This window comes from Heterocephalus glaber, unplaced genomic scaffold, assembly GCF_053883595.1.
Source record: "Heterocephalus glaber isolate CG9 unplaced genomic scaffold, H.glaber_assembly_v1.0 deba00001497, whole genome shotgun sequence".
Lineage (NCBI taxonomy): Eukaryota > Metazoa > Chordata > Mammalia > Rodentia > Bathyergidae > Heterocephalus > Heterocephalus glaber.
The window spans coordinates 71840957-71865423 of record NW_028258320.1 but is presented as its reverse complement, the minus strand read 5'-3'; the positions used below and the strand labels follow the sequence as shown (position 1 = coordinate 71865423).

The 24467-nt window shown below is 39.9% G+C and overlaps 1 protein-coding gene across 4 annotated transcripts in view; it reads right to left on the bottom strand.

Annotated features, from left to right (window-relative positions):
- Positions 1-24467, bottom strand: part of Gpam (glycerol-3-phosphate acyltransferase, mitochondrial) — a 69937-nt gene that overhangs the window by 20835 nt on the left and 24635 nt on the right. The window contains exons 1-7 of one of the 4 annotated variants that reach the window (XM_013070043.3): positions 12570-12709; positions 11769-11865; positions 10436-10566; positions 8305-8427; positions 6012-6085; positions 2935-3048; positions 325-471 (exon numbers count right to left, since the gene is read on the bottom strand). In XM_013070043.3, the coding sequence (XP_012925497.1) occupies positions 325-471; positions 2935-3048; positions 6012-6085; positions 8305-8427; positions 10436-10537 (560 nt within the window). In that variant the 5' untranslated portion in view covers positions 10538-10566; positions 11769-11865; positions 12570-12709. Of the gene's footprint in view, positions 1-324; positions 472-2934; positions 3049-6011; positions 6086-8304; positions 8428-10435; positions 10567-11768; positions 11866-12569; positions 12710-24467 lie in introns of those variants that run through there. The other 3 variants (XM_021253448.2, XM_087185300.1, XM_087185299.1) reach the window with 3 other exon arrangements.

Sequence of the window (24467 nt, the reverse complement as noted above, 5' to 3'; positions counted from 1 at the left end):
AATTAGTGAGCTAACTTTAAATGCATACTGCTTATATAAGTACCTATTTATTATGGACTAAAGTCACATTTCACGCTAATAACGCTCTGTACTTCAAAGGCAAACATTCAAGCTAATATTTACTGAGCAGATGATCTCTGTACCCACACCACCCATTCCCTTTAAGACATGAATGTGTGAGGCCTGACTCACTCATCAGAACAGCAGATGTCAGCAATAATAAATGGCTGCTGGCAATTAGCTGAGTCTAAGGCATCTTGAAGTACCAGTGTTCAACCCTGTTTGCCCAAACACAATGGCTCCTGTGGAAAGCACTTTTAATACCTGATCATCCCCGGTGAGACAGTGGCAACCATTTCTTGAAGGATCTTTTTGGCTTTCTTTTTCACTTTCTGGACAGCTTTGGACTGCTGCTGGGCAGAGCCATCTGGGTTCAGTTCAGCAGCCACTTCAGCAATTGCCTCTTGGACTCTGATTTGAAAATGGAAAGACAATGTAACTGGTTATATGTTACCTTGTGTTTTCAATGTTTTCTAAACTGCAGTTATCAATCACAAGACAAAATCTGCCTTCTTTTCAATAAACATAACATAAGAGGCTAAGCTCTTTACAAACTGTGGGGTATTGGGGGTGCACACCCATATCCCAGCACTGGGGAGGCTGAGGCAGGAGGATTGCCGTGAGTTTGAATTTAATTCTAGCTGGGTGTGGTGGTGCATGCCTATAATCCCAGCACTGGGGCAGAAGGATCATCACAAGTTCAAGGACACCCTGGGCTATATAGTGAGACCCTGTCTCAAAAAACAAAATAAAACAAAACAAAATTTAATTCTAACTCAATGAGTGACAACTATATGAATCTGAAAGTTCCAGTTATGTTGTTAAGATATAAGTTGCACTCTGGCAAAAAAAACCAAAACAGAAAGGTTACCCCTTGGGGCAAATAATTCAAAGTTATAAAAAAATCCACTCCCAAAGTATCCTCTGCTTTTCCTTTTGAAATTATTATTTACTACTGATTTATATTGTCATCTCATTAGTAGAACTATGTGTAAAACTCTCTGGGAAGTATCAAAGAGGGACATAAACATTTATAAATGTTTTCCAATCAAACCAGAATTTTAAAAAGGTATGGATGAAAAACAAAACACCACTGAGCAATAAGAAGTGAGGTAAAAGGAAAAGTTTACACTTGACACAGGTGAGAGAAAAGGAGGTTAAACTGCCTTAAACCATGTTAACATTCCAGTGACTGATCAAAACACACGGATGGAATGAAACTAGAAAACAGACCATTAATAATCCGAGAGAATTTTAAATAATTGTGTTTTCTCCCACCATTGCTACTGATTTTTTTCATAAATTTTATTTTATCCCTTGCTACTGATTTTAGATTAATGAAGTAGAGTGAAACTCCACATGCTCCCACAATCCATTAACTTTAAAAGACCAATTCCAAAGACAGATGCACCCGGTCTATCTGTTGAATAGCACGTATTGTATTTGCCCAGGAATATTTTACAAGTATTTAGCATGACTGTTATACTTCCATCATCAACTATTCGCTCATTCATTCGATAAATATGTGCTAGCACTGTTGAAGTCTTAGCAGTAGCCCCGCAAGATCTTTAAATGGCCCTTGGGAAGTCAAAGCAGTTTTTCAATCCACCCTGTCTCTTGTTTCCAAATCCAGCTAGATCCCTACAATGGACCACACCAATGAGGCCAAACAGAACAACCTTCACCCAAACTTCTATGTTTATTTATTTCCCCCTTGGGGCTGACCACTTGAAATTAGACATAATTGGAAGGCCCTGGAGGCTGACTCAGAATCAAAGCCTTTCTAGCTTTCTACTGTTTCTCTCCTCCCAAAACCACAGCAAGGGTCTCCAGTGCCCTTACCTGGCTAAGGAAACCTCTTCCAAAAGAAATGCAATGACCTTAAACCCTTAAACTCCCTCTCTAATATCTCACTCAGAACTCAGGAAAGGTTGACCACCAGAGAAGCGAGGCGACCACACTCAGACAGACTTGGCACCCACTCTTCTGAGGGCGGCTGCCACAGACTACTTGAACCCCTCTATCTGTGCAGGACACTGCTCCAGAAGTGTTCTGGCCCTCACCCAACCCCTCCACGGCCCAGAGGAATTTTGCTCCGACCTGCCTGTTCTCCCGCCTCATTCATAATCCCCAAAATATAACTCATTGCACCTAAAACTGCTCCACCCCCCACCTCTCTCCCCTAGGAAGAAGGACGCGTACGTTTCTGAATCTCACTGGGTTAGGGGGTGATCACTCTACTGTGACACCAGTGCATGGTGATAAATTCAAATGCCTTTTTCTTCTGCTAACCTGTTGTTCATTTCAGGGAACCTTCGGAAGGAAAGGATTATGTCCTCCTGCCCCTCCAACATCACTCCACTGGGGTCCAAGCAGCCCTTTATTTGCAGTCAAGCCCCTCTAAGAGCAAACAGTTTCTTACTCCCTTAATATCTGTGATGACTTCCTACTACAGGAATTTGCCCTACATACTCAGGCACTGACAAAAATATCAAACTCACTTCTCTTTTGCCTGTAAAATAGGATATACGGATATGCTGTGTCTCCAGCATTCATATGACAGAGGACTTCAAGAACCCTGGAACGATGTGCCTATCTCACCCGACTCAACTGCCCTCTCATGTTCTAGCAGCCTATGCAGTTATTAATCCACAAATCAGAACCAGTCTTCCTTCATGGCACCATTCCCTAAAAGCATCACTCCCCCACTTTTCCTCAGTTACCTTCAGAGCTTAACATTTAATCTCCAAAAATGCAAACACCGCTCAAAGTGGAGTCCCAGATAAACCAAGGGCTAATGAAAAGGCTCACTTCCTCACTCCCACCACTCAGCCCCTTCTCGTGCCACCTGGACAACACTGCCCTCACTCTCACCTGCTGCTGTTCAGCACGTTCTCTGTCACATTGGTGGCAAACATGCCCTTATGGACATCCCGCTCTTGAATAAAAAGGACATAAGAAAGACGTCTTGCAAGCCATCCTCGGTGCCTGCAATGCAAAAACAATTTACCAGCAAAGTACTGAAGTAGCACCTACAACAAGGTGCTTAAACAAGGCAGCAGCTCCTCCCATAAAAATAAAGCCAATTCCCAATATTTAGGGTTCTCCTGTAGTGATTTTCCTTACTAGTTCAGGATACTGAGAAGCCAATTTTACTCATAATTTTTTTCATTTGTTCTCAGGTAAAACTGGAACTCAAAATTTGTGTATTAATATTCAAATAGTCTTATTTTGCTGAATAATATTAATATAAAAACAAAAATAAATTTGAATTTATTAATACCACAAAAAAGGTAAATATTTTCAATGCTATATATGTATAGATATAGACAGATAAGCAATATAACTTATAGCTAGATCTATGGGTGATCAAAAATAGAAACTTGAAAGGCTTTTCCTACAATGAAGGGTTATTTTTATTTATTATTATAGAACTTTCTCTAAGATAATCACTGACTACTTCCCAAACAGAGCAAAAGAATTTGACATACAGATAAGTGAGGCATACAGGACTCCAACTACCCATGATTAAAAAAAATCTAGACATATAATAATCAAGATCCCGGAAACCCAACAGAAGAGCAAAGTTTTACAAGCAGTTAGAGAAAAGAAACAAATCACATGCAAAGGAAAGCCCATTAGAATCACACCAGACTTCTCAACGAAAACCTTCAAGGCAAGGAGAGCCTGGAGTGAAGAATTCAAGCCCTAAAAGAAAACAACCTCCAACCTAGACTGATGTATCCTGCAAAACTATCTTTCAAAACTGATGGGGAAATAAGATACTTCCATGACAAAGAACACCTGAGAAACTTCATGAACAATTCTAAACAATATCCTAGAAAAAGACAACGAAGGTCAAAACTCCATGAGGCCCAACAGAGCAAATTCATCAGACAAGGCAAGAAATTAAAGGGAGAGGGAGAAAAATAAGATAATCACTGACTCTCAAACTAAGAGCTGATCAGACAAAAGAAGCTAAGCAGAACCAGTCTCTGATCTGAGTATCTGAACTCTGGGTCAGCAGCCCTTTTTCTCTTTTAAACACACTTGCAACATACCTAAGGGTTGGAACACGGTCTTGTCAGGAATAGTAACTACACATTCTTTAGTTGGGGGGATGAGGATGTGGATTTCAGAATAAGAATGCTACAAGTCCTCATTGTGTGATGGTTTAAAATCACTTGTAATGATTACATAATGTCGCATTATCATTTCCCTCCACAGTAATATAGATAGTAGGCAATTTCAACTATGAATTCACTAAAGAACCAAAAATAACTTGATAGAGAACTGTTTATGGATCGTGGTTCCTTCATCTCTTTCTTAACACTTTTTTCTTTCACCTGTCCTGTCTCAACACCCTAAAATTTTAGCCCAAGCTGGGCATGGCAGGCCATGGCAGGGCACAGCTGTAATCCCAGCACTTGGGAGGCTGAGGCAGGAGGATCACTATGTGTTGGAGGCCAGCTTAGGCTACAGAGTGAGTTCAAGGCCAGCCTGAACTACATAGCAATAACAAACAAACAGACAAAAAATTTTAAATGAAAAATATAATAAAAATTTAGCCCAGTATGTCAAGTGTTCATTCTAAACTCTTCCGTCAGGGAACATTTTCAGTTGTTACTAGAACATACAAAATCCAACCTGTCTACAGAATCTCTTGGCAGCTGACTAAAAAGTGCGTGTGAGTACATGAGTGAGGGTGTAAGAGTGTGTAAAAGCATGTGTGAGTCTACACCACTGAATGAGAGTACAAGAGAAAGTGTGCATGTGTGAGTGTGTAAAAATATTTAGGTTTTGCTTCATATAATGCATTACAGAAATAGCTATATAGGTAGCTTACTTTGTCGAACACTTCCTCATTACCAAGTCAGTTTGGCCAATGCTATTTTTGTAACTGTTTCCAACTGTGGCAACAGGCAAACCTTTGGTTTTATATACAAAAGGTCTATTTACCTAAAGAAGGAGATACTCTATCTTTTGTGTGAGGCTCTTAATCATATCAACTAGGAAAAAGGAAAAATACTTCAATGCAGGTGAGTCTCTCCTAAGTTTAAAGAGCTGAGAGAGTGAAGAGTAGTCTGGGAGTGAGGAAAAAATACGCATGTCCCTTGATTTCAACTTTTGTTCTATTAAAACAACACCTTTAATATATATATAAATATTCTCATTCTCACATGTGATCTCAGCTAATTTTTAATAGTAATTCTGAAGGTCTCAAATCTAAGAATATGATTTTTTGAACCAACTTTTCATAGAATTTCAAGCATGTCCAATCACTTGCCCCTATTTCTTATCCATCTCAGGAATCTACTCTCAGAACCACAGAGACCAGTAGTATTTTTGGCTACTGTTGCTCTTGTCTCCCAGACATTCGCAGAACCTTCCAATTCTCCTTCCTTATCCTGTAACCTGGATTCATGTAAAATAAACGCCCTTTTCTCTGTCTCTGGCACCTACTAACTCATCCCCAAGCACCTGGAATTCGCAAGGAAGAAGAAAAGTCTTAGGTAAATAACAAATCAGAGAATGTTTGCTAAATAGATGAAACTATTTCCTGATACCCTGTAGATTAGGCAGATTTTAAACCTTTATACTTTTTAAAAAATAGTCACAATAGATCATAAGATATTCAAACCTATACCTCTCTTCCAAGAAATATTTCCCACATTTTAGCACACATCATACACAAAACTCAGTATACGAATCCATTAAATAACACTGTAAGTGACATCTACACACCCACGGATGTTTGTAGGAAGAGCAGTCATTAGCAGTGGCGGGTCTCTCTGTTGGCTGGTCTGCTTCTAGTTTTTGAATAAAGCCTCTGTGTCAAAAGCTCATACCCTTGTCACGCTCAAAAATAGAGATTCACCTTAAAGTATGCTTATTAATATTGTGGACTTTGACTTTTGAGATTCATTAGAAGTATCAAAATTTCTTTTTACCTTGTGTGAGTTTCATTGATATAAATAACATTCCGCAAACCCAAAGATGGGATACTGGGGTTGAAAAATTTTTCCTAAATAAAACAAAATAAATGTAGACATAAATACACAACTGAATGGGTGAAAGGCTCACATTAATAGTTCTTGACAAGTTTTTCAATTCAAACATAAGATTAGGCATTGCTTCAAAAATCTAACTGATAAAGAAAAGAATTTTTTTGTGAAAAGTACTCTTTAGCCTACAAAGGTCCCAAACTCAAAATAAATTTTTAAAACCTTAAAACTAAAGGAAATAGTGCCTCTTTTCCTGCCCTATTCCTCACCTTCATTCCAAAAGACTAAGTCATTCAAGGAAAATCAAAATATAAAACACTCTGGAAATTATCACACAGTTATTGTTAAATTACTAAATCTCCCAACATACAGGACACATAAGAATATTAGCCCCATTGTATAGGTGAGGAAATTGAGGCTGGTAGGAGTTTAGTATTCAATCTCTTATCTTGCTCCAAAGAGTATGATCTTTTTACTCCCATAAACTCACTGTCTACTTAATGAGAAAATGTACATCTATAGGTCACTGTCTTTACAAGTGATCTTAAAAGATAATCCAGAGATATTCTCTGTTGAAAAGAGAGTCTTTACTAATGTGGACAAAGAGAAAAATGTTCCTCAAATAGATGCTTTTAAAAAAAAGCATAACATATCCTCAACAAAAGAAGTAAAAAAGGTGACATCTCTTTAGAGAAAAAGAAAACAGGATTTCAAAACAAAGACAGCAAATATCAAAGAGTTACTAAAAAATATTTTTAAACAAGTTATTAACCAATTATTTGTTACAGTATTCTCTATTCATACACCAAACTATAACTACGACCAAATGATTTCTGATACTCCCTCCTGATTTAAGAATACACTGCAACATTATAGACAAGGTAATGTATTGGTCTAATATTGTAGCTAAGGTATTGTTTTGAATAAACATTCAAAATTAGAATTGAATGAGATGCCAAATCTAAAAAGAAAAGCCATATGACCTTCTATTCAAATCTTTATTTCCACTGTTCTATCAATCCGACTTGACCTTACTCCTAGACTAGAAATTTCCAGGATCTTTTGATTCTACCAGTTCTTGCAACAAGACACTTACGACTTAAAAGATGCAATACTGAGCAGACCTGAACATTTAAGGTGAACTGTTTGACTCTATACAAATCTCCCAGTGTTAGTAAATCTCTTAATACCACACTCAGAATTCTGCTTCCCGCCAAGTCAACCCAGGGTAGAAAATCCACACGGTACAGTTGCTATTAACACAGATTATAAGCAACCTCTAGAATAGTAGGCATTTAAATGGCAGAATGTCTCCATCCTAATAACTGAATCATTCCAGGGGAAACTTCACATTCCAATATATGTTTTGTTTTGTTCCTTGGCAGTACTGGTGATTGAATACAGGGCCTTCACGATGAACTACATCCCCAGTCCATTTTGTTTTTTATTTTGATACAGAGTCTTGCTAAATCACTAAACTGCTCACCTTGGACTCAAACTTATGATCCTCCTGCCTCAGTCCCCAAGAGTGCTGGGATTATAGGTGTGTGCCACCATGCCCAGCCAGATACACCTTTTAAATGGTAACTCCACTGCCTTAGAACACAGCTATGGCTATGTTGTGTTCGACACCTGATACGGAGTTCATCAACAGAAGCAAAATTTTGCCCAACACTTTTGTTTGCAAACTGAATCATTCTTGAAAAGAAGCGTTCCTGAACTGAGGTATTACTGTATATTCTTTTTTAAATCTTCATCCTAACATTTTAGTGACCGTATTTCACTATCATAAAATCTACAGGCACTCTCCAGGAAAGCAGCCCAAGCCAAGAGCAAAGCCACATCTGTAACCTTTTATTCTGTTCCATTATTTCTCTCATTTTACTAGGATTTGATGTTAAGTGCTTGAAGTTCAGCACCTAGAAAGTACACCAAGTTTCCTACCAATTCTCTGCAAGAGTTCACTCAAGGTAAGTTCTATTCTTCCCTTAAAATCATACTAACACTTCAAAAGAAACAATATTTCCAGGATTGATTATGGGACCAATATTTATTGTACAAATGAATGGGAAAAAAAGTCAACTTCTCTAGTTGAGATATTTGGTTTAGAAACAAGAGTCTCAGTTCTAAAACTGAAGTAAGTTTATTAAGACCAAACAATAAAAATTCACACACAGGTGGAAACCTATGTCACATATCTCCCTTTGTCACAGAAGGCAGCAGGCAGGCATATCCTTACCCAGCTCTGGGGAGTGCACGAGTAGCAACATCTTCCAACAAACGGCCTCTTCCGGCTCATCAGGCTTTCTTTCCATTTGAGAGTTGCAGACCTGAAGAAGGTAGGTCTGAAGCCCCACTCAGCCTGATAAATGTGGAGGAAAAAACAGTGTCTAAGAGGCAAGAGAATTATACTGTCCACCTGATCTCTAAAACTGATATTTTACATACAAGAGAAAATTATGGCATGTTTTGCTTTGGGGAATATAATCACATGTGTTACACTGTGACTTTCACTTAAGGTATTCCCTTCCACGATCAACACTTAGAAAACAGCTTAGTACATAATCAAAAGCTGGGCCAAGGATGTAGCTCAGTGGTGCCATGCCTGCCTGGCAAGCACAAGGTCCTGAGTTTGATCCCCAGTACTATAAAAAAAACAAAACTACATAGTCAAAAGTTGATTACCTAAGAATAGTAATAATCAGCAATGCTCACTACACACTTGACGCAGCATTCAAAGGTTTGAAAACTAAGCTGTGGCATCCAGTGATGGATGAATAGATAAAGATATGCTATGTATACATAATGGAATATTAGTTGGCCCTTAAAAAGAATGAAATCCTTACAGTTACATGGATAAGCCAAGGCATTATGACAAGTGCAATAAGCTAGGCACAAAAATGGAAGCTTTCACAAGAGGAAGCTAAAAAAGCTATTGTGAAGCCAGGCACGGTAGCTCATGTCTGTAATCCTAATATTCTAGAAGGATGTTAAGTGAATCACAAGTTCAGGCCAGCCTGGGCAACTCAGCAACTTAGTGAGATCCTGCCTCAAAGTTTTAAAAGAATTGAGAATATAGTTCAGTACAAAGGCCCTGGCTTCAATCCCTAGGATCAGAAAAAAAAACTGATCTCACTCACAGAAGTAGAGAGTAGAATAGTTCCTCTGGTAGTGAAGATTGTGGGGTCAGTAAAGAAAGGCTGCTTAATAGATACAAAATGACAATGCAACAGGAGGATAAAGTTCTAGCCTTCTGCGGCACAGGGGGGTGACCACAGTTAACAGTTACTGTCCATTCCAAATAACTAGAAAGGGGGATTTCTAACAAGTCCAACAAAAATGATAAATGTCTGAGTCAATGGATATGCTAATTACCCTGAATCGATCACTGCACCTTGTACACGTGTGTTGAAAGAACCACTGTATCTCATGAATATGTATAACTACCATGCCAATTAAAAACTAAAAATAAATACATACAACAGACATTCCTAAAAAAATAAAATTTTCAGTTTAAAAATAAAGAAACAAAGTTGTAGAAAGCAAAGTGGACTTCTGACCGAGTGGGATTAGCAAAGCAGACCCCATGTTAACAGCTAACTTTAAGCCCTATTAAATCTCACACTCCCACAGCGAAATTCTAAAGACCTTCCAAGTGAGCAAGGTGTTCTACCACAGCTTAAATAAAATGGTGGACATAATAATATTCCTTTATCTTATCAAGAGAGTTTAAAGGCTAGAATTTATATAGCTACACTGCTCAATTAGGCTCAAACCCTCTTGTTCTAATAATTTTCTTCTAACTTTGAGCTCACTGATTTCTCAAATCTCATTGATATAACATTCTTTTCAAAATGTTTATATAAAGCAGATAGTGTTTGAAATAATATTTAAAACATGCCAAATCCTGTTGAAATAGGTAGAGCAATACAAAAAATGCATTTTAGATTGGACACATACTAAAATTTCCAATTTTTCAATATTTTAAAAATAGTCATTATAAAATTCATGCTTACTAAATGTAACATGGAAAGCAGATGCCAAGAGAAAGAAAAGAAAAACTCTTTATAATTACACTACCCAAAACAAGTACCAAGGTGTTTTTCCCTAGGCAAAGGTGTATTGCTTTTTAACTTAATCACTTTACTTAAATTTTCTACCCAACTTTTTCTTCCCTGTTAACATAATACTACAAAAAATATTAAATACTATTAGACTTCATAAACATAACTTCTAACAGTTGAAGGCAGCTTCCATAGCTGTTAACCTCTATTTGATGTTAACTGTATATTGCTACCAACAGTTCTACCTTCATAAACAATACCAAAATGAACAATTTTAGGGTGAATGCTTTTTTCTTTTAAACTTACCCATTCCTCACTTGTGTGTTTACATCGACCAAGATTGTATTCTGATGAATGTGGCAGATACGAAACATCTATGGTGCTAAGCGCCAATGCAGATTCATCCATGTCACAAAATATAACTCCCAAATCATGTGCTACAAAAAAATTCCATTTAAGTTAATGAGGGCTCCAGAGAGTAAATGCCAGAACTCAAAATTCTGATTTCTACATTATTTTGTTCCATAATAGAATATCAAATGATTTGGTAGACTTCTATTAAAAATAGCCCTTGATGTGTTCATGTGAGCTCAGGCTGCCCTGATTAGACTTCTTGAACAAAAAACAGCTCTGAGCAGTTCTTTCCAAGTATAAATAAGAGCTTATTTCAGGGACGGGGATGTAGCTCAATGCCCATGCACAAGGATCTGAGTTAGATCCCCCATACCAATTTAAAAAAAAAAAAAAGAGCTTATTTCAGGTATTAGACAAAGAATTTTTTCATTTTGGTTAAAAAAAGGAATAGTTTCTGGGAAAATGAAGGCATGAGTTTACTTAATTAAACACATGTAACATGTATGCTCACAATTTTTTTAAAATTATGAACTGCGAATTTCCACTCATACATATTTATTAATGTAAAATAGATAAAGCAATGATGGTACCTCAAGTTTTCTACTTAAACTGAACTCAGTTTCTTAATAGTCTTGCGATGCTCTAAAAGAAATATTTGTACTTTTAACACAGTTACAAAACTCTAAAAGAAAAACATTATTTGGGAACGTCTGATTTGTAAGTTTCACTCCCGGGCCGGGGATGTAGCTCAGTGGTTTCGCCGCCTGCTGCGCAAGCGCAAGGTCCCCAGTTTGAGCCCCAGTAACAAAAACAAAACAAAAAAGAAGGTATACCTATAAGTTTCATCCTTTTCATAAGCTTTCTCCTACCCTACAGGAAAATGTTCATGGAGAAGGAACCCTTAAAATAGATATATTGATGTAAGATATAAAAGCTTTCTAACATAATCACTAGTTTCTCATTATTTTAGCTTTTTGCTACCTCTAGCCTGGCCTTAAAATAGTGGAAGATCATTTCCAAGTAACAATGTTCCTTGGAAAATATATTCCGACTTCCTTACATTTCCCTTATGGAAATCTTACAGTAACTGTTATCCTCAAAATAATGACATTTGTCGGCCAGGGATTTAGCTCAGTGGAACCACACCTGCCTCGCAAGCGCAAGGTCCTGAGTTCGATCTCCCATATCAAAAAATAAATAGATAAATAATAACATTTATTAACAATTTATATAAGTAACAATCATACCCGTTAGGTCAGGGGAAGAGAACAGTAAAGCAATTCACCTGGGATAAAAGTTCTGTATTACAAAATAAAAATTCAGCCTTCAGCTATCAGCTTCCAGAGCAGAACGTCCACACAACAGGAGGCGCACGCTGCTGTCTGAGAAAAAGAAGTGGTAAGATTAGGGGAGGAATAAAGTGATGTGCCAATGGGAAGCCCACGCTTTGCTCCTCCTCTGTCTCAAGGTCGATTAAAAAAAAAAAAATCCCAGAGGCGCCACTCAGCTGTGCTGTGAACAGACCGTAGGAGCTGAAATGGACAGCAGCACAGGGTCCAGCTCTGTGGTTTAAACCCCTCAATGCATACCATCTGTGTGAATCTGAACACGCTGGTCAACTTCAAAGCCCTGCTTTCCCCTTCTGGAAAATGGTTATAGTACCATAGACCTTATTTGAGTTGCCTGAAGGACTGAACGATACACGCAGAGCTGCCAGCACAGTGACACGCACTGAACATTCAGTCCGATCAGTGGTGGCTGCCGTCATCAGATCAGGCCCAGCTCCAGCTGCTCAGAGCACCCCTGCTGCCTCAGTACCCCCACGGGATGGGGCAGACTGCCAGCACCCCCTTCCAGAAGGCCTTTGAGGACTGGGTCCATAAACACTCTCTTCTCCCCTGTGCCTCAGCCTGGTCTCCCGGGGTCTCCCTGGTCTCCTGGGACCCCTAGCCCAGCACGAGCCTGGCCCATTTCCCCAGAGGAACCGCGGAGCACAGGAAACAGCGACTCCGACCGCCCCCCTGGAAACTTGGAGGAGCTGCACCAGGGTCACGGAGCAGAGCGACGGAGAAGAGCGACCACGCACCTGTCCGCCGCTCCCGGCCCAAGCAGCGCCCCCGCAGCCTGCACCCACCAGCCTGCACCACTCCTCCAGCGCGCCAGCCGCTGCAGCTGCCCGCGCTTCGAGTCCGGGCCGGCGCCGGCTGCAGCGTCACGCCCTGATGACGCGTGCGCGGGCGCGCGGGAGTGAGAGGCGGGGGCGGGGCGGGGCCAGCTGGCCTCGTGGCTCTGTTCGCAGGAATGGGTCCACGTACGATCTGTGTGAGCGCATGGGTCGGGTATGCGTGCGTGCGCGTCTGAATTTCACTGCGTGAACTCAGCTGATGTGTGAGCCTGTGTCACCTCCAGGCTGGGCTGGGTGTCAGTGTGTAGATATGTGAGCTGACCTTTTATGAGATTTGTAACACTGAAGAATTTATTACGGATAGGGGAGGCATTGGCTCCAAAAGGCTGCACTGTAGAATTTCTGTAAGAATAGCTGGGCCCCCGAGGAGGAAAATGAGGAATGAAAAAAAAAAGATACAACACCTTCATAAGACAGGAATTTTTCTTTCCTTTGAGCTATATTGCACAGCATGGTGAATACTGTTGATAACAGGGATTTTGATGTGTACATTTCAAATGTTCTCATCAAAAAATGGTATTTGAGGTGACAGTATGTTAATTAGCTTGACTTAATTACTTGTATTTGTAAATCGTAATATAGACAATTAAGGTAAAAATATTATAGGCAGTCAGGGCAAGGCCCTCAAGAAAGTCAGTACAGCAGATGAAAACACAGTGCACCTATGGCTAGAGGATCATCTGCCGAAGGCCAGGCCTCAAGATAAAGACGAGTGACCAGGCACATGCCTCCACAAGGGATAAGCAATAAATTAAAGACTGTACTAGCTGCCTCTCCGTTGGATCAATATTACTTAAGTGGCTATACTTGTCATCTTATTGGTTGATCATAGTTTTGACCCACATTGTACCTACCTTGTGATTTTGCCCTGAAAAACTTCCTTTGAGAAGTGGGCTCATTGGCAACTCACTTTCAGGTCCCCTCCTGTCTCTCAGGAGCTATCTCTTTCAATAAATTTTTCCTACTTTTAATCTCCGTTATTCCTCAGAATTCATTCTTCAATTTGGGGGAACACAAACTTGGCTTATCTGACATCTAGCAGATTGGAAGTTACATTATTTCCCCTATATCATTAACATCATTTCGTACTTAATAAATATAACTGATTAGTCAACTTACAGTTAAAAATAATTTTTAAAAAGACTTGAAGTCTGAGTGGAATTTGCCACACTTTAGCCATTAAAACAAAGCAGCACTGGGGCGGGGGATTTAGCTCAGTGGTTTCGCCACCTGCTGCGCAAGCACAAGGACCCAAGTTCGATCCCCAATACAAAAAAAAAAAGCACTGGACAGGAATAGGCTCTTTGACAATAGTTGTCACACTATTGACAAAGCCAATGGTTATCAAGAGCATTAGCAATCTAGAAGGAAAAAGATAACCTCTTGCATGCACTCAGCAAACAAGTCTGAACTAGGACCTGGCAATACAAAGATAAGACTGGCCTCTAACATGTGCCACCACTGCTTGTCCCTCTTGCACACACTAGCCATAATTTCTGCTCAAAATAAATCATTGTGCATGTCTGTCTGGATTAAAAACCATCATCCACAACTCCCTAGTCCAAACGCCTGAGCTTGACACTAAGGCTGCTACGCAGAGGCCTCTCCTTTTTCCACCCTTCTCCGGCAGGAATCCCTTCCTCTCTGATTGTCCCTAGGCAAGTCGAGGGCATTCATACTCCTAATTCTGCTCATGCTATTCTCCCTAAAGTTCTATACTTCCTGAACTAGTCCTGTAGGCTTTGCTTATCTCTCCAACCCTCAACAGTCATACCTCTGGAGAAATCTCACAGATTTGCTATGGCACCAGGCCTTGGGTCTTTATGGGTTTGTGTCACATTTCCATAAGATTACAAACTTATCACAGCAGTAACTTGCCTCAGTCTCCTTATTAATACCTCAACACCTTGTTATACTGAAGTTTCAATAAATACTTGTTGAAGCTGAGGAACAAGAAAAACAAGATTTCCTTCTCTTCAACTTTCTACTTCTGTATATAAATAAATCCCCAAATGCAAATATTTTCTTTTGAAACAACTCAAAACAGTAGGAGTGAATACTCACATTTTTAAAAAGATCTCAATCTTCTTGAGGTCAAAGAGCCCTGTGTCTTTATTCAACCGCACATATACCTTAACAGCATGCTCACATCTAAGTACTTGAGGATTGCATATTGACTAGATGAATTCTAATCCCAAAGGGTCATCAAATTTTGTAAACAGACTACTGGTCCATGACAGAGAAAAAGGGGGGAAGGGCAGAGACAGAAAAGCCTTAGGGTTTGAATCACTAGTAAAGAAAATAAAAGGAAATGAAGTAAAGAGAGCACCACAGGAATTTGTAAATGTAAGCCAGAGGGGAATACTGCCTTATTGTTGTAGGCAACTCTTCTGTAACACCCAGTTGCACAAGGGTGACTATTTGTTAATGCAGATTCTATGTCAGGGTTTCAGGTTACTTAATGAAAATTGTTTTTGGAAGCAAGTGACACCTTCAGCAACTTACTTTATGAACAGAACAATAATTTATAGTAATCAAGTCTAACCAGACAAGATGGAACAAGACTGAATTTACTGTCCAGTCTGCAACAATCAGAAACAATCAAGCAAATATAAACCAATGGTTTTTACCCACTGGACATAATAGGGGAAGGGAAACAAGTGAGTTGAGCCCTAGACAGCATTGGTTGTCAAGCTGCTGTACAGAGCAGGGGATCTCAGAAGACCTAGGTAGACTCTGAGTTTAGGAACTAGAACTGGGAGACCAGGAAGGGCAAAGCAGCTAGATCTGGAAGCAGAGTAAAAGAAAACTAAGTAGATAAAGCACCATGGAGAGCTGCAGAAGATTCCCCTCTAAGAGTCAGCTGATTAGCATACACTTGTGAGGAAGATACCCAAGCCCAGGGAAAAACAACAGATAAGGAGAGAACACCAAAGCTTGTACAGAGCAGGGATTATTCCTTTACTCCTGAGTCAGAGTGGAAAAATACTGGGTGATTGTACAAACCTAGGAATAGTCCTTGATCCTAGCCCTGACAATAAAAACCTGACATGAAATCAAAAAATATCTAGCACCCAATAAGGTAGAATTCAAAATGGCATTGGACTGAAATTTTCAAGCATGCAAAAAGAAGCAGGAATGAATAGTCCATAGTAAGGAGAGGCAAAATCAAGTGGAAGAGTCTTACAAATGATGGGGATGATCAATTAGTAGTCAAAGAGATTTTAAAAGTAATACAACTATAGCCACTATGTTTAAGTAAAAGAGAAAGGAGATGGACTTGGTAAACAGAGACATGGAAAATCTTTTCTTTAGAATGATCCAAGGCAAACATCTAGAGAGTATAAAATCATTGAGGTTTTTCACAACACACACTCACTTGCATAGTATTAACAGCAAATTAGACATTACTGAAAAAGAAGAGTAAAGAACTTGAAAATATTTTGAAAGAAACCATCCAAAATGAAATACTGAGGGAAGAAAAAGATTGAAAATAGAAATGAAGAAAATATACTTAGTGAACTTAGTATACATGCAATTGGTGACCCAGACAGTAAGAAATAATTGAATAATAGATGAAAATTTCCCACATATGTTGATAACTATAAACACAAATGTAAGAAACTCAACAATGTAAGTAGAAACATGAAGAAAAACTACACCAAGAATATCACCATCAAATTGCCTAAAGCCAGTAATGAGGAGAAAAATCTTAAAAGTAGTCAGACTTAAAAAGACCCAGCTATTCCCCTGCTGAGTATCATCCCAAAAGAATTAAAAGAATCATATCACAGTGATATATGTGCACCCATGTTTATAGTGGCACAGTTTGCAAGAGCTAAAGCTTGGAAACAGCCCAAGTGCCCATCAACTGGAAACTGAATAAAGAAGATGTGGGTTTTTTTATAAAATGGAGTACTACTCAGCTATAAAGAAGGAGAAACTAGAGTCATTTATAGCTAAATGGATACATATTGAGGCCATACTCTGAAGTGAAATAAATAGGACACACATGTGTAAATACTGAATAGTTTCTCTAGTGTGAGAAACTGAAAGTGTAAATAAGGGTTAAAATGATCACAATGAATAATTGATAATTTGAAATAGGAAGGAAGGTCCAAAGAAGTAGGGGTGATGGGAGGGGAAGGGGAAAGGAAAGGAGGGAAAGGAAAAATATGATTAAAAAAATGGAAATGAAGTCTTTGTAAATAGGGAAGTGTGGAGGGGGTGAAGGGCACACAGGTAATGGGGAAAAAATAAGAACCAAGATACATCATGTCCAGGTCCAAGCACCCAATGATAAATGTAAACATATTGTATACCTAAAATGTACCAATAAAGAATTTAAGCAAAAAGACGTTATTGTACAGAGAAACGAAGATAAGAATGACAGCAGACTTCTCATCAGAAATACACAAACCAAAAGATGGTACAGCTGCACCTTACAGTACCAGATGAAAAAATCATCCATCTAGAATTATTTCATAATAATTCAAGACAAAGATATGTTCTGACACACAAACACTGAAAGTATTCATCACCCAGACTCATGCTAACAGAAATGTTAAGCCAGATGAAGTGCCTGCCTGTCATCCTAGCACTTTGGGAGGCTGAAGCAGGAAGATGGCAAGTTCAAGCAACTTAGTGACTTACAGAAACCCTGTTTCAAAATAATTAAAAGTGGCTGGATATGTGTGAAGGCCCTGGATTCATTCCTTGGTAGTGCAAAAAAAAAAAAAAAAAAAAAAAAAGAAAGAAATAATAGGGAAAAAGGAAGGAAGGGAAGGCCCTTTAGGTAAAAAGAAAATATTTCTAGATAGAAACCAGATCCACAAAAAAGGAATTAAGAAAACACGAATATGAAGGCAAATAATTTCATCTTATTTTTAAAATCCTTTTAAAAATAATTGACTGCTTACAACAAAAACATGGACAATATTTGGTGGGGTTTATTACATAGATGGAAATGCAATGTGACAACTACAGTGAGGTCCAAGGAGAGACCAAAGGTAGCAGAAAAGGGGTTTAGACCTAGGCCTTTCTCAAACTAAATTCCACACTTTTGCCAATAAACCACAGTGCCTTCCTAGTGAGGCCTAGTCCACAGACTGTACTCCGGTCAAACCCAGCTTCACGGATCAGAACTTATCCAGGTACTTTTGTTCAAACTGCTACAGATGTGCCTATAGAAAGTAGAATTTTCCAGGCACGGTGGTGACGCACATCTGTATTCCCAGCACTTGGGAGGCTGAGACAGGAGTATCGCCATGAGTTCGAGGCAACCCTGAACTACATAGTGAGACCTTGTCTCAAAAAAAAAAAAAAAAAAGAAGTAGAATTTCTCCACAAAAATACTGTGAGAAAAGGAGCTGACTTGCCACCATCCAATGATGAGGTATCTACCACGCTCCTTCATCTAAAAGATAGCAGTGATTCTACCAAAGACTCTTATCTGAAATAGTTTGGATAATTTATTCTTAGTGGGCCCCTGCTGTTCTCATCATCTATTTTTCTCTAGTCTCCCAACTTTTGTTTGTTTTTAGTCAATATAACATCTACTTAGTGCCAGGTACTCTGTTGTAAATACAATATTTGTCAAGAGCCATTCTACATAATTCTTGAGGAAAGATAATTTCATAATTAAAGTATGACTATAGCTGTCTAAGGCCCAATGTCACCTTGACCACAAGCTAGCTATGACACATGGAAACAACTCTGTTTTGCCTCCAGTCACAAGCTGAGGCCTCAATGGTCCCATGACACTGTGATGCTCAAGGGCAAGAGTACATTAGCTGAAGACATCCTGGCTTTTCAAGAACCCAGTAGTAATAAAAAATGAGAAAGCTTTTGCCTGAGAAAGGACAAATTCTTAGCCTGCTATCTCGTCCCACCTACTATTGTAAGAATGCTTTGCCCATTTCACTGTCCTCATCAACATGAAACCCTGAGGAACATGAGATCTTCATGGCCCTAAGATCCTCATCAACATAGGATCCTCATCAACATAGGATCATCCACTGTCTAAGTCACCTGAAGGTCCCTCTGATTATTGTGTGTACCCAATAAATTATTGTGTGTACTCCAAGCTATTGGCTAGCTTGGAGTGTCTGTCTTTGCCCACTCTGAGGCACTGACCTCCCAGTCCCCCATGTGTTATGAAATTATGTCTTTATTGTCTGTCTTCTTTAGCTCTCCCGTCCCCCTTTCTAGGCAAATCAGAGAAGACTGATCGGCCTTTGAACAAGACAGCAGAATCTCTTCTCTCTCAGAGCTTGCACTCTATGATACTTACTCTACTCCTGTTTAATAATTGTTTCCAAAAAGATTCAAAAATCCCCATCAAGTTCCTTGGCCTATGGCTGTGAGAATTCACTCAGTTGACTTGGAGCAGGCACAGAGACCTGCCTGTCCAACATTTATTCCCTCCCTCTGATTTGGTTCAGGGTGATCTCTTGCCCAGCCCTGAGAAAAGAAGGAATCAATTATGATAATCTTGTTCTCTACTACTGCAATGTACCTGCAGCCACATAATTAAATGACCCAGTTCTGGGAAATGTGACATAAGAGAAAGACAAATCTGAGGATTTCTGGAGTTTTTCTTATGGAGTAAAAGGGAACAGATATGCGGCACCCACAACTGGTTCCTCACTGTTCTCCCGCTTGCTGTGTAATAAAGTTTCTACCTGTCACACACCTCTGGATCTTGTCCAGTCTCTACCTGTGTAAACCACTGCAGTCTTGACTTCTGTGATTCTTAGGCAACTGCATTCTGATTCATATTTAAATTTGAGCATGGACTTGCTGCTAGAATGACTCAAACTTATAAAAACGAATAAAACAGACAGAGCTTAGAAATAGTCCTGCAAGTATATTATGCTAAGGGATGGCAGTGGAAGGGACCTTAAACTCTATTTTGTCTTTCAGAAAAGACCTTAGGCCAGAAAAGGATGGAACTTCTCTGATTCACTTTCACCACTGAAAGCTGTTTCATCAGTAAATTAATCAGCAGATTAAGCTTCAAACATGAGACATCAAAGGCTGAATTGGAGTATTAATTAAGCTGCCAACAGAAAATGTTGTCTATAATTGCACCTTACACTTGGACTGCAAATTGCATTACCCATCCAATATATGTTGGTTTATAGAAAAATAATGCAAATTTGAACAATTCAGAGAAGCAAATAATGAATATTCTGCCTTCTTCAAAAGAAAGCAGACCCTCCCAAATGCTGCACTATGAAAAGTGTGCCCAGCCTGCAGGGCCCAAAGCACGACTCAGCCCTGAGCTATGGCTCTCAAACTAAAATATGTGTGATATATTCGCTTACATATTTACTGGCTTCCAAATCTTCAAGAAGACAGAATTGTGGCTTATCATGGTGCAAACTTCCTGGGCTGAGGCACAAGGTATAATAGGAACTCCAGTGAGGGAGAAGAGAGAAGGACAGAGACAAACAGAAGACAAACTTACCTCGATACCAAAGCCAGTTACAGTGAGACATAATGTCACGAGACTGCACCAAGCCTAGGTTCATGCCACACATACGCCAAGACGGGTGGGCCCATGTGACCAGGCAGGTTTAGAGCAGATGGTTATCACAACTGAGCCGAGCAGCAGGCTTCAGGCTTTTGGAGACCTGTCAGCAAAGCCTACCAAGTAGGGCAGGGTTCCCAGCTCAGTCCCCAGGAAAGAAGCAGAGCAGGAACTAGGTGAAATCCAGACTTCGAGCCCTGAGCTGCACCTCTGGGCAGGTGTCAGTGTAGAGGAGAACTGGCGCCTGGGTGGCCAGAGTAGGGTATAATTAAGAATTTAGTTTGCATGTCTTTAGAAGAAAAATATTATTAGTTCGTTATTAAGGAATGAAGACTACTTTATCCTGGAGGTGTAGCTGGCTCCATGGTTTAAGTCTTAAGCTTCCCTAACCCCTTGAGACAGGCTGACTAGTTGTTATTAACAGTCTTTTTGTGATAGAAAGACAAAAATGTGAGAAGCTGCTTGACTTGGTGGCCAAGAAGACAAAACTCGGATGGGCTTTTGTTTCTCCCTTGGAGTCAAGCTAGATTGTGTGAGGAGAGGTTGTCTACAAAAGGGCTAAGAGGACAGGAACTGGAGTCCAGCTGTGGTTCAGAGGTGCTATCCCTCACATTGCTGCAGGGCACTGGAAGTAGCATGTCTTCAAGGAGAGTGAAGTTGGGACAGGTGTGAAGTGTGAGAGTGAAGGTCCTGGGGACAGAGTCCGTCACAGAAAGAGTGAAACTTCATGTACTACCAGGGCCCAGGCAAGGAGCAAGGTTGAGATCTTTCTGAGCCTACTTTCTGTAGGCATCTTGCTAAGTGCTGAAGACATCATGCATGGCTCTGCCTTTGTAGACTGACGGTCAAATGGCCTATGGCATGTAAGAATGAGCAGCAGGAAGAAAGATAATAAACTGGTAAACAAAATGATAAAAGTGCAATAGGAAATCCCAGCAGCGTCTGTCGTGGAGAATAACAGAGGTGACCGACCTTCAAGTGGGCAGGGAGGGCAGCTACACCGAGGTCAGGTCTGGGAAGAGCCTGGCCAGGAAAGTTGCTGAGAGGAGACTGTGCAATGGTAACTCGCTGTGCCAGAGCACAGGGGACAGAGGGACGCAGAGTGAGGGCTAAGCAAAGGCAACGCATCAGGAGAGGACCAAGTAGAAAAGTGGTGGAGGGGACCAGACAAAGCAAGGGGTTGTTTGGCTTTTTCTTTATTGAGGTATTTTATTTTGTTTTTGCTGATTTTTGTAGTTTTTGATTTTGCAAAACTGGCGACTGAACCTAGCACCTTTTCATGGAGCTATATACCCAATCCTTTTTATTGTTTTTTTATTTTGAGACAGGGTCTCACTAAGTTATTAAGTTACTGAGACAGAGCTCAAACTTGTGATCCTCCTGCCTCAGACTCCAGAGTACTGGGATTGTAGGTGTGCACCACCACGCCTGGCTAAACAGGGTTTTTAAAGCCACAGTAAGTCTAGAAAATGAAAAATAAAATTGTGACTTGTCTCATACATATTGTGGAGGAAGGTGCGCAGCCTTTACCCTATGCAATTAGATATGCAAGAATGAAACAAAAGCCCAGGACTGGTGACTTGATCAACCTGGAAGGAAGATAAGTGGACAGTGATTAAGCACCAATGATGTTCTGGGCACCTGCCTGGAGCAAATACACAACAGAGGACTGTGACATATAGTCGTGACCCTTTCTCCAGTATTTCCAAACATTGTGCTAACTGCCTTACAGGCATTGTCTCAAGCAAGGTCCTGGGTCAGTGATGGAGCAGAAGGGACAAGGGAGCCTAGGGCAGACAGTGCAGTAGCGGGACTTTAATACAGAGAGCTACTTAGAAAGGTTGTCCTACAAAAGGTGGTGGTGAGAAATTAGCAACAAAACACGACTGCTATGCTCCCTAGGGATAAAGGGACAAAGCCAACTGGGACAAAGGAGAAGGAGCTGACTAGGAGGAGCCAGATCAGAGTTGCCATCCAAGCAAGGGCATGTTTACCGTCTTTCTGCCCTCCTACTGCCTGCCGGCTCTTTTTATTATGTGAAACAAGCTACAAGGGAGCCTAAGGCATGAGTTTGCAGGGTTACCACCAGCCCAAGATATACAGAAGAGTAGGAAAGGAAGGGGAATGGATCTGATGTCAAAGAACCAAATGGGAAACCCATCTACCCCACAGCCTCATTGGCCAGGAACTGTTAGTATCCCAATTTTCTGATGGGGAAATTGAGGCACCAGGAAAGGTCAGGTGAATCAGGCAAGTAGCAGAGCCCCAGTTTGAATGAGTTCTACCTGATTCTAGAGCACGAGAGCACAAGCACCTAAGTGATGTGTCATTCGGCAAGTCTAGGTGGGACACTGGCTACTTAGGGCCGAGCCCCCAGATCCTAAACCTGAGCAAAAACATCTTCCTTTGAAGCCCCAACTCTGGAGGAACCAAGGGCACTGATACTCAGACAGGGATGGCTGAAGAACTGCGCCACTAGTTGGGACATCAGAGGACTGTTCCCAAGACAAACTACCTGACACCCACATTTAAAGGAGGAAAGGTTTATTTTAGTTAACAGTTTAGAGATTTTAGTCTATGATTGGCCGGCTCCAGGGCAGGGTGGCATGGCAGAGGGAAAACAGTCCATGGGAGAACAGGCAGGAGGCAACAAAGCAGCAAGCCTCCCTTTCCCTTTTATCCCATCCAGGTTACAAACCTCAGGTGGTGCCACCCACACCCAGGGTGGGCCTTCCCATTATCCACACCCAGAAGTATGCTAAACCAATCAATGGGCTAATTTAGTTATCATACCCTTAATCCACATCCATACATGTAGATCCAGCCACCTCTGAAAAAGCCCCACCTATGAACACAGAAGGTTTTGGGGGTACATCTAGATACAAGCAGCCATAACACAGGAGATATCCTTCCATTTTCTGATGTCCTCTTTGATTTCTTTGTATAATGTACTGTAGTTTTTGTGGTAGAGTTCTTTCACTTTTTTGGTTCAGTTCATTACTAAGTATTTAATTTTTCCTGGTGCTATTGTTAATGATATTTTTTTTTACTAATTTCTTTCTCCCTGGGTTAATTATTAGTGTATAGAAATGGTATTGATTTTTGTGTGTTGATTTTATATCCCGCTACATTAATGAATTTGTTTATTAATCCTAAGAGTCTTTCTTTGGAAATAAGATTTACCCAGAAAACAAGTTCTAACATGATTTTTGAGAAGACAGTCCCTAAATTGAGCCCTATTTCTCTTTTGAAACAAAACAAAACATGGCTTATTCTCAGAGAATGTCTCTTCTAAAATTATGCTAGAATTTGTTTTCAGGTAGGTCTCATTTTCAGGGTAACATGGTATGTAGAGGATTATGTCATCTGCAAATAATGATAATTTGACTTTTTTCCTATACATATTCATTTTCTTTTTCTTACCTAATTGTTCTTGTTAATGTGTCCAGTACTGTGTTGAACAGGAGTGGGGATAACGGACATCCTTGTCTTTTCCTGATTTTGGAGAGAAAGCTTTCAGTTTTTCCCCACTTCATATGATATGGCAGTAGGTTTGTCAAAAACGGCTTTTATCAGACTGAGATAAGGTCCTTCTATGCCTATTTTTTTTCAGTGCTTTTACCATGAAAGATGTTGGATTTTGTCAAAGGCTTTCTCTGCATCTATTGAGGTGATCGTGTGGTTTTTGTCCTTGCTTCTATTTATATACTGTATTACATTTATTTGTTTGCATAGGTTGAACTATCCTTTCATTCCTGAAATGAAGCCTGCCTGGTCATAATATATGATCTTTTTGATGACTCGCTGCATTCTATTTGCCGGTATCTTGTTGAGGATTTTTGCATCTATGTTCATTAAAGAGATTGGTCCATAGTTCACTTTTTTGGTTAGATCCTTGTCTGGTTTTGGAATCAGGGTAATGTTAGCTTCCAGAAATGTCTTTGGAAGTACTCCTTTTCATTCAATTTTATTAAAGAGCTTCAGGAGTATTAGTGTTAGATCTTCTCTGAAGCTTTTGTAGAATTCAGCAGTGAATCCATCCATACTTGGGTTTTTCTTACATGGTAGATTTTTTACTACTGCTTCAATTTTATTGTCTATTATGGATTATTCAGGATTTTTTTTAACGTTTTGGTTTAGTCTTGATAATTCATATGTATATAGCAATGTATTTTTTCTGAATTCTCTCATTTGTTGCCATACAAATTAGCAAAGTAGCTGTTAATAATATTTTTATTTCCATAGTGTCCTTTGTGATTTCACTT